This window comes from Cavia porcellus, unplaced genomic scaffold, assembly GCF_034190915.1.
Source record: "Cavia porcellus strain 051 isolate PalLab524CR breed Dunkin Hartley unplaced genomic scaffold, mCavPor4.1 scaffold_1, whole genome shotgun sequence".
Lineage (NCBI taxonomy): Eukaryota > Metazoa > Chordata > Mammalia > Rodentia > Caviidae > Cavia > Cavia porcellus.
In genome coordinates, this window is record NW_026947484.1 from 113,477,060 (window position 1) to 113,494,649 (window position 17,590).

The window sequence follows — 17,590 nt, forward strand, 5'->3', positions numbered from 1 at the left end:
GTATTTATCCAGCTTCCCCTAGCCTCTACTTTCTATTGATCTCTGCTAAAGTGAGTTCTGTTTGGGTGCCCCTCCTATATATAAAAGGAAATTCTCACCAGCTGTGCTTAAAAAGAGACCACCCACCTTAGTCTGCTCTGTGTTTCTGTATATTGTTTGACTTCCATCCTTCTAGTGTTTAAGTCCCAGAAAGGCAGATATCCTGTCCACTGTTGTGTCCCCAGTATCTACAACAAAACTTGGTACACAGTGAATACTCAAGTTATTACAAGAATAAATAATAAACAAATGAATTTCCATACGAGAGGCATGACTTAGTAGATTTCTTTCCAGGTTTTTGGAAATTGTTCTGTGAAACACACTCTGTTACCCAGGGAGCAGATAACAATAGAGACTAGACTATTGGCTGCCTGATCTTTTTGTTCAACCCAAGGATTTCCTATTCTATATGTGTTGTTGTCTTATCATCTCACCCAAAATATAATTCTAAAACCACATGGCTTTTACCCAGGTCAACAGGTTCTATGACATGACAGGCAAACTCCTTCCTCATTCATTTCCCAACTACATATTCACATCCACACTTAGCCTTAGCAAACAAATTGCTCACAGGACACATTAAGTGTATGAGTCCACATCTACAAAAAGCTTAGAAAAATTTTGTTAGTATCACAAAAGGATCCTTTGCTTTGGAAAAGGAGTTACCACAGGAACCCTTTCAATTACCAGTTCACCAAATCAATTTAAGATAGAATTTGGCGTCAAGCAATCCCCAAGAAGGAAATGAAGGCTACATTCATCAAAAGCCTATATGTCCCAGTCACCCTGTGCCATTGGCTATTTTAATTCTGATACTCTGACAGTTATGCCAGGGCTCTGTCTAGTTTTGTTTTTATTTTTTAATACTTTTTGGTGGTGGGGCTAGGTCTAGCTCATTATTGTAACAGTTTAGTCATAACTTTTTAGTATCTTTGAATTTCACAAATTGTCATACTCTTTCCAAGGAAAAGTATATAAATCTATAGCACTTTGGCACTTTTAGTTTTGGAACAGATAGATTTTATACATCTCAAACTCGCCCAGAAACCAACTTTCATTTCTAGACATCGTGAAATAACTGGTAATTGATTAGCTTTTCTGTTGTAAACAACTCTTAAATTGGAAATAATACATGCAATAATTATTTTCAGACTTTAGACAGGACTGTGATTCTTGAGAGAAGAGAAACCAGCAAGATGTACCCCTCAGTGCTGGTAGAATTTTACTCACCATAGTACAGATAGGCAGTTCTCAGAGCATGGCCCTTTTGCTGAGCCAAGATGACAGAATCAGTCACAGCTACTGAAGTAGTCAGAATTTGTGGGCGAGAAACTAGAGGAAACTTTGTAGTAGAATAACTCTTAAGTGTCTGTTTAGAGGTCCCTATGAGTCTTGAGATGAATATTAAGCTATAATTTTACAGGGCAGAGCACTATGACTTTCCCCAAAAGCTAATGGGGAAAGAATAGCCACTGAGGTGCTGTGAGTTGAACACCTAGTGAAATTCACACAGGGCCAAGAGACATTTAAATTCTGATCATTAGATCATATATTAGGAGTCATATATTAGGAGAAGGCTAATCTAAACTTAGAGCCAAGTCTACAATAAATGGCTACTCTAACAAAGCTCAAAAATAATTCTTAAAAGTTCAAGTTGATTCACAACTGCCTAGTACAATGAAATGCAACATTTTATTAAAGAAGACAACAAAATTTGTTTTTATTTATGGCAGAATAGTGCTCCATTCTATGTAAATACCACATTTCCTTTACTCATCTGTTGATGGACATATATAGTCTGCTTCCAACATTTAGCTATTGTACACTGTGCTTCTATAAACATGGATATGCATAAGTACTATAACATGCATGATTTCTCTGTAAGAGAAAGGCCTAAAGTATAAATAGAAAAATAAGAGAAAGATAATAGGAAACAGGGAGCTGGTTCTTTCTCAAAGGGGAAGGGGTCAAGAAAGAGAAAAGAGGGAGGAAGGGGATGGAAAAGAAATGAGTAAAAGAATTAAGATGTATTATGTGCATGCAGGAACTCCCCATAAGGAATGTAAATGTTATGTACTACCAGCACGGACTAACAAATTTTTTAAAACTCAACATGATTTCAGCACTCTGATCAAGCACATTGTGTTCTTTGCAGGAACTATGTCATACGCGGTTTATGAACCTGTATGAGTAACAGATCAGCAAAAGCTGCTCCACCCAAACCACTTTTAAAGACTTTTAGCTTTAAGTTTAAGTGAAAGGAACAAAGTTAAAGTTTTAAAACTAAAAAATCATTTTTTTCTCACCTTATTCTCTTTTCTGTTTAAAGTTTTTTATTTTTATTATATGTTTGCAATACATAATGCTTACATTCATCTTAAGGGAACGGCCACATATACATACCTCATCTTAATCATTTTTACTTTCCCTTCTCCTCACTTCCTTCCTGTCTCCCCCATCCTCTTCTCCTGTACAGGGAACCATGGTCCATAAAAGAATCATCAGCTTTGAGTTTTCTGAGCAGAAAGATGATATTGAGAATGTTCATGAAAAGCCACAATTTTTAAATGAAAGGCGAAAATGGCTGAGATGTACGTGTGAACTTGCGCCTGTTCTAGAACGATTTCATCTTGGTGTTCAAGGATCTGCCCCAAGGTGCCAGGCAACCAGATAAAGGCAAATAGATCTAGAATTTTGGAGTACAATTTACAATTTTGGAGTCTTATTGATAAAAGTGGGGTCCTGAGCAGCAGTAAGACCAGTGGATCCCTACAATTTGGATCAGAAAGAGAAATACAATTGTGGGTTCAGATAGAACTGACTTCATCCTGGCTAAAATATGTGTGGTTTGTTTATCTGAAGATAGTACCGAAGTGTCAGTTGCATCCCTGGAGCCAGAGTCCAGTTATAAAGCCCCGCTTATGACTTTAATGGTTTTATCTATCTTGGTAATGTAGGAAAAACTAATTAGGGTTTCTCAGGGGGAAAATTGTGGTGGTAATTACTTAACACGCCTGTATACGTGTCAAGCTTTATCTGTATATTCCACTTTGGCAGACAGAGCGTGGAGAATGAACATCCAATGTGGGCAGTTAAAAAGGTGGTATCTCCTGTCTATGCTCTGGTGTCTGACATTGCCCAGGTGCTGAAAAAGTAACCGCACTCTCCCTTAACTCTGTATATGCCGTTTTAGAATTAGCTAGTGCCTTTTTAAGCATTTCTTAAAACTAGACCAGGAAGACCAGCTCTCCTTCACATGGGAGAAAAGGAAATGGGCATTATCTTCTGATACTGTCTGAATGAATTGTATCTGTGACATAGTGCTAACTGGCAAAGATTATACTCTGTTATAGGACATAGTAGAATAGCTATGCACACATCTACCCAAGAGGAGGTGGGCTGTCCAATCTCAATAGGATCCAAGGCCCTGGACTGTCTGTAAAGATCTTGGGAGTTTCTGGTCTGATAAAACCCGTGAAATCTCAAAACACGGTGTGAAATAGAGTATAAACCAAGGAACTGACATATTGATTATATTGAACCTTTGCCAAACAGTAAAGGACATAAATATGGTTTAACCTTTATAGACATAGCTACTGGCATTATTCAAGCATTTCCTAGCAAGAGAGCTGAATAAACTGCCCTTGCCAAAAGCCTTGAGAAGTTAAGTGTAATGTATGGGTACTTAGGCTAGATGCTGTCCAAGACTGGCCCAACCACATGGCACATGATGACACTATCACCTGCCACTGAACCCTCAGGAAGGCAGTTAGTAGACAAAATAGCTGAATGTGGTGACACACATCTGTAGTCCTGAGGCGGAAGAATCACAAGTTCAAGCCCAGCTTGGGCAATTTAGTTACTTAATGGGACTCTCAAAAATACCAAAACACAACAACAAAAGAAGAAACAAAGGGCTGGCGATGTAGCTCAGTATAAAGGCCCTGGGTTCAATCTCCAATACCAAACAACCAAAATAAAACAAAACAAAAAACCTGAGCAACAATAACGGCCCTATTAGGCAAATCCACTCTGAATGTTAACTCAAATACTTACACAGCTGGCATGCTTGCTCCTTAGGTGTTGGGGGCTCTAGCCCCTACTCCAAAACCTATCTGAGTTATGAGTTGATCACAAAATCCTGCTTTTTTACTCACTGCAAATATTACATCCAGGATGGGAAACAGCTCATTGGGGGTTCGGATGGCTTGTTCCTCCTGTACATCTCAGCTATTTCTTGCCACAACATGAGGATTCTTCAGCCCTCCTAATTTGGTCTTCATTGAACCTGCTGGACTCTGATGCTACAGTTGGCCTCCTGGTCTAGCATGCCATCTTGTCCCCCGTGAGGATATTAGGTCTCGCTCACAGACCTTGTTCTCTTGGCCCACACATGTGGTATGCTCCAGCGTACCTGCTCCCAGCTACTGCCACCTCGTTATGTAACAGAGATGATGCCATCAGTACAGTTGAGTGGCATAGGTTTACTTTTACAAGTCCTTACTAAACATTTTCCTATCCATAACTGCAGTCTTCCTGTTTCTGCTCTTTTCCCTGGAACGTGTACTGTTGTCAAACCCAAATTAATGCCTTGATTGAGCTTGCTCCTTATATATAAAGGCAAACTAATTCATTGATTTAGTTCCTAGGACTTTTGGCAGGGAAAGTTCACTGGTATTAATCATGTGATTACTGTTCTTTGTCTATGTTCACATATGTGCCTTTACTGTGGTAGACTCCGTTTATAACCCAGACAAATGGCCTTGCAGCACAACACCTACATAACATATGAAACCTCTTGCAGGCTCAGTACACATCATGGAAGAGGGCATGAAGTATTAAGAGCTGGTTATGAGGGGTGTAATTTAAAAACAAGATTGACATAACAGCAGACATCTTGAATTATAATTACCATGATTGCTCCTGAGTAACACTACCTGATTTTTTTTCTTGCATAGTTTCCAACATAAAGCCACTGGCGTCATATGTTGGGCTTTATATTTGAACCCTAGCTCCAGGGATGTGCCAACTCCTTTTGATATTATCTTAAGATAGTTCATTCAGCTAGGATGAAATCACTTTTGTTCTAACCAAAAAATATGTTCCTCTTTCTGACATGAATTTCCTGAATCACCTGCCAGTGACCACACTTCTGTCTAATAAGTAGTATTTGGGGCAATCCTGGATCTGTTTGGCTTTCTTTAGACACACAGCACCTTAGATCCAGTCTTTATAAACTAGGACCAAGTTGTTCCAAACATGCACTCAATTCTAACCTTCCTTAACCCAAGGTAGGATGCAATTCAGTCACATTCGTTCAGTTCTATCTTTAAATTTTTTCCTTCTAATGAATTCTCAGAAGCAGTAAATGGAGAAAGTCACTAAAAATCAATTCAAGCTGTGACATTCTGAGGAAAAAGAAGTGATGTCATGTGACCTTTGTTTTAAGTGTGAAAGCACTTAAAAGCATCTACATAAAGTGCAGTGTTCTCAGTTCCTCTAAAGATGCTGAGATGGAAATTTAGAGACAAAGCCTGCAAATATATCAAAACCCAAATTTTGGGTTATTAAAGACACCTGTAACTATTATCCAGCCATCTGCCTATTTTTAAAATGCAGTGTTAGGAAGAGCAATGCTACAGTTTAGGCTTACTGTGAAATACACGAACAAACAAAAAAGATGCCTATATTTTCCTTGAAAATGGCATTTAATAATAGTTCTGTATTTTAGAGAATTATAACATTCACAAGTGGCTGGAAGAAACCCAATACTTTATAACTGATATTTAAATTATATGATTTTTTCCGTAGATACTTATGAGAGGAAGGAAGAAGGGTGGAGTAGGGATGAATTATCAAGCTACCATACTGAACCATGAAAAGTTTGGAGCAGAACTAACATTGATCTGTTTCTTATTTACTAGACAACCTTTACCCTAAATTTTTTGAAACAACAGGGAAAAAACCAAATCTGTTTTGCTACAGTAAAAATCAGAGAACCCACAATTCTTATGTAAGTGTTGGAATTATAACCCTTTTGGGGTCATAGAATCATTCAAGAAGATTTTTTTAGTTAAGAGTTTAATAAAAACTATGACTTTATGGTAAGATCCTTCATCAAAAAAAACCTGGTCACTCTTTGTGTTTAATCTGTTTATTCCCATGTTAACACAAGGCTATTTTTAGTGACATGATTTTATGCTGAATTTTAAAATCCTTTTAGGTCAGACCATCCTCACTGTTTGCTTGCAGAGCCGGGTTTGAATTCAGGGCCATCACACTGAGCTACAACCCCAGGCATTATTTTAGTTTTTATTTTTGTTTTATTTTGAGACAGGTTTTTCTAAGTTGCTAACTTCCCCAGACTGGTTTTAAACCTGCAGTACTCCAGCCTCAGCCTTCTCAAGTGCTGCTGGGATTACAAATACATAGCACCACATAGCTCATTAGACAAATGGGCAAAGGATATGGAAATGTAGAGAAGTACCTGGAAAGGACCAGTTACTATATCATAATGACCTAAAACTTACTGTCAATGCAGAGAATACAAATTCAAATAATAAGATAAAATTTTAGATGGCCAGAATTTAAAACATATAATGCTGGTAACAATAAGAGATAATATTTATCAAGTGATTATTTTATCCTAAGAACTTTATGTGGAATATCTCACGTACTAACACAACAATGCTAAGAAGTAGATTTCGCAGTTCAGCTAGCAAATGAGAGAGGCAAGATTCAAGCTTGTGCAGTTTGATGCCTTGAGCATGCTCAGTGGGGATGAGGAAGCCAGGAGCTATGGAATCTTACACTCTGCCACTGGCAGGTGATTCAGGAAAACCTTAAAGAATGTAATGCAATACAAAGTTTATTCCTTCTGTAATCTAGGTCCCTGCACAGTTAAGGTGAGAAGATCAGATTCAAAGCCAGCCCGGGCCACTTAGCAATACCCTCTCTCAAAATTTAAAAATAAATTATAAAAAGGGTTGGAGGAATAGCTCAGGGGGAAGCCCTAGTCTTAATCCCCAGTACCACAAACAAGCAACTCATCCCGACAGCCTGGTACAGTGGTGTACATCTGTGGTCCCAGCACTGGGGAGGCTGAGGAGGGAGGATCACCTGAACACAGCAGTTTCATATCAGCCTGGGTAATCCAGGACGTCACTGGCTCAAAAATCAACACAAAGCAGAAAACCAAGAAAAATCTCATTTGCTTTGACCTGCTATCCTAGACAGAAAACCCACCAGCATCTGATCATCATCTATATTGACTATTTAGTAGAATTTACTTGTAAAACAATCTGGGTTTGGCTATGTGTTTTGCTTTTTAATTTTGTATTTTGTTGTGAGACTAATTTTTCTTAATAGCTAATATTTTATGTTCAATTTCTTTTGCTTCTTGAATTCATTTGGTAAATTACACCCCCCCCTCCAAAATTATCTGTGCCATTTACCAAGATTTGTGTATCCATTCCTAGTTCCACACTTCTATTTGCCTGATGATAGTGTTGAAATTTGGAAACCACTCTCTACTTAGTTCTGATAAGCCCAGATCTAGGGCTGTGATTTTTTCCTATGTTTGTTTACATCAGTGTCCTCTCTTCACCCTGTATCACCCCACCCAATACCTGCTTAACCATGTTCATTGCTGATTACTCTATGGGCCCAAATGACATACCACCCACACTGTCCGAGTTCATTAAAATAGTCATTTAAGGTAACCCTTTATTTATTAAAACCTCTGTGATACATAGCGTGTCATTTTTTAAATTCTTAGTGACTTTTTTTTACTGTTGTCTATCTCAAGTAGTTTTGCTCTGTTTGATACTCATTTTCCACTTTTTATTCCCGATATAAACTAAATTTACAGCGTTAGGTTTCTCATAATTTATTGTTTCGGCTGCATGTTTGAATGTGTTTCAAGTCTGTATACCTTCTAATTGCCATTATGAGTTTTTCAAGCCATGAATCACATCAAAGTACTTCAAAATTTCTAAATTTATTATTTAAAATTATCCTTGTCATGATTTCTAAACTACTTGTATTGTGGTTAAATCAGTGTGATTAAGTTCTGTGATATTTCCTAAGAATTCCATTATGTTTCCAGCAGTGGTCAATTTTTATGTATACTTTACATATTCAAAATACTTCAGGGACACAGGACCCTATGTCTGTCTAACAGAAGAAGCTAATAGACAATTTCTAAATGTGGCATGTTAAAATCTCCCACTACAGTGGTGAAATTATCAGTTTGTGATATATATATATAAAATTACAAATGGATAGGGATATAAATTATAGCAGAGTATTTGGGCAGGAACTTGAAAATAATATTTCTGTGTATCACACACTAACCAACCGATTGTGCCACTGAAGTTCGAAAATAACACTTCTAAATATTTGTTGGTAGTTATTAGGCTGAATTCATTGTAGGAAATAGTATATAATCATCAAAAAGCATATTGTTGTTCTGTACCTTTTAAGCTAGAGGGAGGTCCATATTAAGTGAACAAGAAAAGTTCTAGTGTGGCTACTGTGACTCCATTTTTAGCAAAAAAAACAAAAACAAAAACAGAAACCAGGAACTACTTGATTTATATATCTCAGTTTGAAAATAAGATTGTTAACACCAGTTCCTAGGGCTGGGGATTTAGCTGAGAAGCATAAGCACCTGTTTTGCAAACATGTAGTTGTGTTAATATTTTTGTTTTACTTCTTACAATAACCATGTTTTATTTTGGCAACTTAATGTGGAGTTCCATACTGATGAACTTTAGAGGATCTGATAGAAAGGTGTGTCTTGTGGGAAAAAAGCAAGTTATGAATGTTACAACTTGATTTTACTTCAGTGACACACACTGATAGATGTAAACAAGGAGATGGCTGGGAATACACACTGATTACCAATCAGTGTAGCGTGGGTTTTTCACTACTATGTTTTTTTTTTAACATTCATTTTTCACAACTATATGTTGTGAGCACGAAAAATGAGTTTTTTTAAAAATTAGAACTACAAAAAGTCTATGTCCTCTCTAACCAAAAGCAGTAACCGTAGTCCACACACCTGCACACTAACTGCTGTACCCAATTCTAGGCAGTTCAGAGACCCCCTGAGAAACCCTCCGATGGATGGTCTTGGTTTCTGCTTCACTAATACAAGGAGTTTATGGCAAAAATATTAGTGGACCCACAAATGTCTCCCTCATGTCCTCAAAAGGAGAGGAACTGGCCCCCAGGGGCAATCTTGGCATTGAAAAGCAGCAGGACCTCATCTGTAATGACGTCAACATCACTTGAGCAAAATGTGACTGCATCTCTTCTGTTCTTGTTTACTGTGGGCTCTTGTCTATGGAAGGTGTGAGGGGGCGGGCTGCTGGCCTTGCTCTCAAAGCTCCTAAGACACTTACTCTCAAAAGGGGAGAAGACAGGGACATGGCCGTGCAAAACCATATCCACATTATAACGTAATCTTCAATAGACAGAGTTTTCATAATACAAATTCATATGGCAGAGGTGTACCCAAAAGAACTGAGCCTCCAAGAAATGAGAGAAGTGCTGGGGTTGAAGGCAATAATTCTCATCCTGAAGGCAAACTGAGGAATTAAAGGACTCAAATTGGGAAGTAATGTGATTTGAGTGTTTTTAGTATCAGTTCTGCTCTATGCCAAAGAATTGGAGGGAAGCAAGACAGACAGTTGCTGCAGTACTTAGGAAGCTATTGCAGTAAATTCTGACCAAGATAAGGGCTCTTGGGCAGTGGGTAGCAGCAGTGGAAGTGGGAACCAGTCTATGGTTTTAGAGAAAGATGCTCTGGAGTAAAATAACACATATGCTTATTAATCTGGGTTGGGAAAGCCAAAGAGGCTCCAGTTAGATTCCTAGTTTTCTGCCTTAGGGAACTGGAAGAAGGCTGTACCGCAGTGAGGTGGGGAGTACTGGAAGCAGAATTGGGGTATTTGGAGGGGATGAAAATAGTGGAGAGTAAATACATATTATTTTTCCTCCTTTGACTCTAGGAGACTGACAGAAGGCCCTGGAGTGCACTGCAAGTTGCTTAATTCCCCCTGGTCTGCCCACCCTCCCCTAATCAGCGCAGTTGAAGCAGGCAATGTAAGTAGGAGAGAAAGTGTAAGTCAGAATTTTGATGTATCTGCCTGAAGGAAGAATTTGATGACCAAACAACATGCATATTCATAGCTGATATATATCTTTTTATTATGCACAGATAAAGGACTTAAAACTGTGGTTATCAAGACTATACAGACTATAAGCATGTTCACAAAGTTGCTGACACACCAAAGACTACAACAGGGGTGTTCAAACTGGCCACAGGGATTTTCCGGTTACTCTTTCTACCCTCCTAGGTGATGAAAAACAGCAACAAAATCAGGCTCATCCAGGAAAAACCAGAAGAGAGAAGAATTGTATTTGGAAACTGATAATAGTCCTCTTTAGAAAAACATCTGTCAGTTTCACGAACAACCCCAGATTAAACAAACAAGAAAAAAACTGTATATAGGACTCGCCCAACAAAATGTGTGCTGTTAACACAACCAGCAGTAAGCAGTCATCAGTCAAACCATGAGGTAGTTACAGTACAAAAAGACTGGTGGGTGCAAATGCACCCCACACACACTTGCAGTCACACCCGCTGGAGACACGCAGGAAACAGATTTACAATCTTATTACCAGACAAGGAAAAGGCCATTTTGTGTTTAGCAAATGCTACACAAACAGCTTACACAGAAGAAATTGATGACTTTTTAAAATAGAGTTACAGCTGGTGAACCAACCTTACACAGTGGAAAGCTAAAGGTGCTACACAGATAAATCTGTGGTGGAGCTTAGAGCATTTCAACAATAACTTCAGTAGCAACAAATAAAAAACAAAAGGGGCTCTGTGGATTATGGGTGCACTGCGGAAATAACATTAGGCTTTGCTGACAGAAAGGAGTTCAACCGGAATATAATGGTTTTAAAGAAACTTGCAGAACATGTTATAAAAGTAGAGCTTGTACTTTGTATTAAAACTGCGAAGGGTGAAGCAATCAGAAGTGCTATAACAAGAAGCCTGGGAAAAATGCCCTATTTAAAAAAAATACTTGAGGATATTTACTCTCCAATATGGGATTAGGTTTTGTTAATATGAATTTCTCTATCTGAATAGTACTTCTGACAATGACACCCAAACAAATAAAGGCTGATTTTCTTCCTCTCTCTCTCTCTCTTTCTCTCTCTCTCTCTCTCTCTCTCTCTCTCTCAAAAATCTTTTGGCTTGCATCTATAAATTTGTAAATTAATTTAAGATGACTTATAAAATCAGTGGCACTGTAGGAACTCTCTCAAAAATATACATTTAAATATATTATGAAGTTTTTAACCCTACCCATCTAAGAAACGGATCTTTTAAAACTTCCCCATAGCTAATTTTCTTTTTAAAAGATGGAAAGATTTTTTTAAAGCAAAGAACTGATCAAAGAATTCACAGTAACTGAAATTAAACATTTCATATGGAGTAACTTAAATTCATCTAAAACACTTAAATATATCTTTATACACAAATTTTTGTAGTAAAATATAGCTATAAGTGACTTAAAGACTCTAGTCTTCTTTGAAGACATCTTTAAACTTTTTTATACATAGAATATGCTAAAACAATACATTCTGCTGAAGGTTAGGCAAAGCGCATTATTTTTAAACACAGGTAGCATAATCTAGGCCCTCCACTCTGCTATGACACCCTTATGTTAAAAATTATGGGGACATATTTTCCTAATCTCATGTTGTCCTCATATGTATATAAAAATCTAAAAACAAGGTTCAATATATCAATGTAAATAGTCTGGAAATCTCAGCTGCTAAGTAGTCTGCTTTGGTTAAAATGATCTCATTTGAATGCCTACGTCCATCCAGTCAATGGATCTTAATGACTGGTATTAGTAACGATCCATCTCTATCAACTTGTTTGCCTTGTACACACTGCCTTAAGATTCCGAGTTTCATCAACATTTCTTATGTAAGGTTCCATTCACAGAGGACCAGGCACAACTGCCATATTTTAAAGGCAGTGGAATTCAGTTATGAATATTTTAGGACAGAATCTAACCTGTTCTATTGCTAGAATGCTAAACCATTGGGGGGAGGATTATGGAAAAAGAATACTATGTAAATTGCAATGTCAGTAGTAAATGATTTGGCATGGAAATCCTCTTCTGGTATTCTTTTTTTAACATACGGGTATCACTGAGTATACTTTAGCTGCAAAGTGACATCATATTATTCCATTTAATGAAATTCACTTCAAATCCTTTTAAATTTGGATATATTTAAGGCAAGAGAATGAAAGCAACCCAAATGAGTGCACTTTTCTTCTGCTCAGCAGTGGCCTAGCAGAAATGGTGACACTATTCAGATAACCCAGTAAGAATCCAACGGGATCCACCAGACATTTGATTTTCATAAGGGTCTGCTTTTCATATGAGAGCTTATTAGAAAGGTTGATGTGTGTTGAAGGGAAATGCTCATTCTACCAAATATTACTTAAGAATAAGTTTCAACTCAGGAGCAGCAGACAGTATCAAAATGGAAATGGATTTTTTAAAATCTCTTTTTAAAGATGGGGGTCTTGCTAGGGGAACTTGGGAACCTTCTGCCTTGGCAAGTAACTGCTATTGTGGCCAAGTGCCACTGCATCTCTCTTGATTTCTTCAACAAAGGAAATGAATGTGCCAGATGACATATTATATACTTGTAATTACATATTCATATACATATCACCTTGCAAACTTCTCAGCTTTATGACTGAATTTTGCCCCTATCTAGATATTAATTTATCAGAATAAAATGTTCTGCAGTTCCATATCTTGGCCATTTTCAATTTCTACACACCTATAAGCAAAAAACACTTGCATTAAGACATGTTTTTAGTCAGTGTGTGTCGAGTGGGGGGTGGTCTATAAGAAGCTGATAAGGTAATCAGCACTGACTGGTTTTGGCCCAGGGAACAAGAAGGGAATGTTGCCTTGACACATAGCAGGATGCAGTCCCCGAGGCAGCACCCCGCAGGCCACACATCCAGTCCCACTGAGTAGGGCCAGTCAGAAGTGTGCATCCAGGTGGGGTGCAGATTATGCATTGAGGCACGCTGAGAAAGCCTCAAGGCATTTCTTTTGTTTTATATCTTGGTTCAGATGTCAAAGACTCTTTGGCCACATCTCACTGGGTTTACTGTCTAGCTATTACCCTTTGACCATCTCCTTGAGTGTAGGTAAAACTCAGGGCTCCAAATTATGAATGTTCTCACCTGGACAAAGCAGCATTTTAAAAACTGGCCTGTGTTTCACATTGAAAATCCCTAGCCTGGGAGGGGCCGGTGGAGAAGGCCACCATCTTAGCTTTTCCACATGAATTCTAGTGTGTTGCAGAGATCTAGGGGTCACATTTCTATTGGCCATGATGAGGGGTGAATATAATAGGTAATCTTTATACTGAATTCACTCTCTCTTTACGAAGGAATCCAAGTCAAGCCTTTGAATCTGGACCCGTGCATGGCATCAGTGCCAGCCCCTGCCCTCGGCGGTGGAGGCCTGGCTGGGGCTGGCTACGCAGTGCTGCTGCTGGAGCAGGGCGTGCTCTGTGTGCTGCCGATGCTGTGAGCTGCACTGCTGTTTTCCGAGGCCGGTGGGGAGGTGGGGACTTGCTGTCTTCCTGCTGTCTCCCCTGCAGGTAATTTTAAAACAAAAGAAAAGAAAAGAAAGAAAGGTTTTATGTACATTGTAACACAGCATGTTACCCCTTGCTTTGCCATTTTTTCTGATGCTTTTCACAGTTGTGGGTAGGAAGCATCTAGCTCAGGTCTATGCCGTTTATTATTGTTTTTCTTTGAAAGCATCATGCATGGAGCAAGGAGAATTTCTTAACTACCAGCTAGTAATAGTAGCCAAGACCTCTGACAGTTGATGATGACAAATTCCCTGGATTTTATAGGCTACAAGCTTCCCCCTCCTCTTCTTTCCCCCTATAGTACTCGGCATTGACACTGAGCCTTCACACTGAGTTATATTCCAGGCAAGCTCCCCCAATTTATTTTTTTGCATTTTGAGGCAGGTTGCTAAATTGCTAAGTGGCCCAGGCTAGGCTCACTGACAACCTTTGAAGACAGGACTGTGTAAGCCAACTGACAGTGTTTAGATTATACTATGCATCTTCTCTCATAAAGATATTTACAGTTTGGAGGGTATCTTAGTTACTTTTCTTATTTCTGACACAAAATACCAGACACCAAAAGTTAAAGGGAAACATGTTTATTTTGGGCTCACAAGTTTGTAGAGGTTTAGTTAGTAATAGGCTGGCTCCATGATAAGGTGGCACAGCAGAAGAGTGTCACAGAGGAGAAACAGTTAATGGCAGGCAGAAGGCGGAAAGCAGCAAGTGATGGCAGCAGTCCTCTTTCTGTCCCTTATATTCTATCCAGGCTCTATATTCTTAGGGCAGGTAGTTCCCACCCAGGGTGTGCCTTCCCATTATCAAACTAATAACGGTGCCAAAGCAATCAGTGAACTAATCCACATGAGGCTCTGATTAGACATCTAGACACAAGCCATAAAAGAGGGTGAGCATTTAAATTGTAATAATAGAATCTTGGCAGCTTGGGACCTTTTGCTTTTCTGTTTTATGCCAAGGCTCGCACCCAGGGCCTCAGGCATGGTAAGCAGGCACTCTGCCAGGAACTACACCCCCAACCCCTGGGGCCTTTTTCTAAATGATTTGTTTAAAACTGGGCTGGTAGAGTCTGGATATGGTCCTAGTTACAACAGAGAACCTCATGTGTGAAGCACAACCTTCTTGAGGAATAGGGACTTAGAAAGGGCTGCTATGGGAAAACCTTTTGGGGAAGGGGTTTAGCTGTGCGGACATGAGGATTGCAGGGACTGTTCCCAAGTACCCATCTTTTATGCTGAAGTTCACTATTGACTGCATCATGAATATCTAACATATTAAGCATCCCACTTTTCATTACACACCCCACTGCATTTCAGTTAAACCCACTCTCTGTGCCAAATGTACAGGGCTGTGGAGAGGGAGGAAACCTCAGGTCACACACATGGTTTGCATTTAGCAGTCCAAAGGGCCCTGGAGTTAGTCCTCAACAAAACTGGCCTCAGTGCAACCCTCAAAAAATGGCTGTAGGTAGGGAAAAGTGATCAGGGCTCTCCAGTGAAAAACTGCATTTTCTTTGAAAACTCAGAGCATAAAATTTATAAACTTGTAAGCAGTGTCCTCTTTCCAATGCAGGAAACCCCAAAGGACTAGGCTTGTTTATGAGTGAGGCTCCTCTTTCCTGTCATGCTGAAATGCACATCTATCAGCCAGAGATAAGCAACCCTCCCTTCTGTTAAAACAAAACACACAAGCAAAGCCTCTGCCTTCAAGAACAGGAACTTGAGCCCATTACTTCCATTCCTTTTCAGGGGGCCCCTCAAAAGCTTCTGCCAGAAGTGTAGTTCTGCAAAATGTAGAACCAGCTTGTGCCCCTGGGTCTGGTTACAGCTTTCTCCGTCACTCTTTTTATGAACCACAGCTCCACACATTTTTACATCAACCTTAGAGCATTTCTATGCCTGTTGTATATTTGGTCCATGTGTTTCCTCTAATTGTCTTTTCTCCTGAGACCAGTGAGATGGAGAAGGAAAGGGATCCATATTTCCAAGAAGCAGAGCAACTCTGTTTATATGCTTCTTTCTAGAAGACCGTATTTCCCCAGCATCACCCTCTGCTCTTCACATGTGTATGTAATTAAGTGTGAGACATTTGCCTCAGTGGCAGTAACTTTCTGCAGAAAATTTACTTTCCCCAGAGTAGGAGCTTATTTCTAGCAGGGGATCAAATCTTTCTTTAAGTGCTGGGGATCAAACAAACCCAGGCCCTCACACATACTGTACTACTGACAGATACATCCGAACCCTTATTTTGATGTGTGTACACACACACACAACAGAGATCTTAACAACTCTTAATATATCTTTAAAAATTCAGCCCTTTTATAACTCACATTTTGATCTACACTCAGCTGGACCCTCATGTTGTTTATTAAAGGGTTAATGTGGCTATACATGAACCACATTTATAAAATCTCTCTTCCTATTAAAATAAAGGACTCATCAGAAAAACCAAAAGTAAGCCAACTTCTTCCTTTTTGGTTTGGCCAGGCTTCATTTGCTCAGCCTGACAGCACCTAAAGGAGGAAGGCTCACCGCCTTTAGTGTCAGGGAGCAAGTCTCTCTCCAGAACAGGACATGTCCTGGGGTCACACCCAGGACACGTGCCAGAACTATGCCCTGCCCAGGAAATCTGAATATTTGCTTTCTAGCATCTATTTGCCAAATATAATTTGTTGTCACATTAGTTTCATCAGTGCCCATTAAAAAGAGATCTTTCAACTTCCAGAGTTTTGGAAACCCTTGTCATGGTAATACAATCCGCTACTCAAACTAAACCCCTAGAAAAGAAAGAAAAAAAGGAAACAAAGCTCTTGTAAATAAATAAGAAGCACAGAGGTTGAAGGGAGGGTAGGGAAATGGGAAAAAAATCAAGTTATATCATGTATAGATACAAATTCCCTGTGATGAATGTGATCATTATATATACCTAAAATATATCAATAAACTTAATTTAAAAATAAAGTAAACCCCAAATAAAACAATCCAATAACCCCTGCAGTCAGTATCGCAGGATTTTTCCTCCAGGTGCACAAGGTAGAGTAGCCTAATATTCTACAGACTTTGATCCAAATGTCAAGGACAGTCTGTTTGGGAATGTTGAAATTTCCTTCATTGTAAATGATCCCTTCCACCTCTGTGGATATTTTCACATGTAAAACACAAGATTTCTCAATATTTCCAAGTTTAAAAAAAGAAAAAACTTACTTTTTGGCCAAATTTAAAAAAGGATTTTTCACTGTCAGATGGAAGCACCCAGAGATGCTCATCATGAAGCAGTAAGTTTAATGGGTTAGTGCTGCTTCCTACAAAGCCACAGAGTCCTCTGGGATTTCTCAAATGGGTCCTTTGGCTTTCTGTTCTCCAGTGAAGTGGCAGGGGCAGCCTGGAGCACCACCCCTTTCAAAACTACCCTTTGGGTGAAAAGCCGGGATACTTCTGGAGGAGACGAGCAGGGAGGACCTTGTGACTAAGCAAAGGAGGCCCAGTTAACAAATGGAAGAAGTTCAAGGGAGGCGCCTTCCTGACAAATATCAAACTTGGCCCTCAGACACATGTGTTCAGTCTCACTATGTTCCTCAAATCTCAAACCACATTGAAGGAAGAAAGACTTGTGGAGGAGGGAAAGAGCAGGGAAAAGAGGCATTTGTACTGGCGTATTCTGGAGCAGAAGGGTGTGCTGAAGATGACAGCACCAAGGATTAATCCACCCACCTCACTTAGCCTGTGGCTGAGCCCAGATGGTGCCAGAGAGGTTTTAACCAGAACAGGTTTTCCATGAAGAAATCTATTTTGATTTCTTCATGGAAAACCTGTTTTATTTCTTTAGCCTG

The 17,590-nt window shown here is 39.2% G+C and overlaps 1 protein-coding gene across 1 annotated transcript in view; it reads right to left on the bottom strand.

The window, feature by feature from the left end:
• Positions 1 to 10,229: 10,229 nt before the first annotated feature.
• Positions 10,230 to 17,590, bottom strand: part of Tgfbr3 (transforming growth factor beta receptor 3) — a 192,440-nt gene continuing 185,079 nt past the window's right edge. Inside the window, exon 17 of the mRNA XM_003478932.5 lies at positions 10,230 to 13,758. Within this exon, the coding sequence (XP_003478980.2) occupies positions 13,640 to 13,758 (119 nt within the window). The 3' untranslated portion in view covers positions 10,230 to 13,639. The remainder of the gene's footprint in view (positions 13,759 to 17,590) is intronic.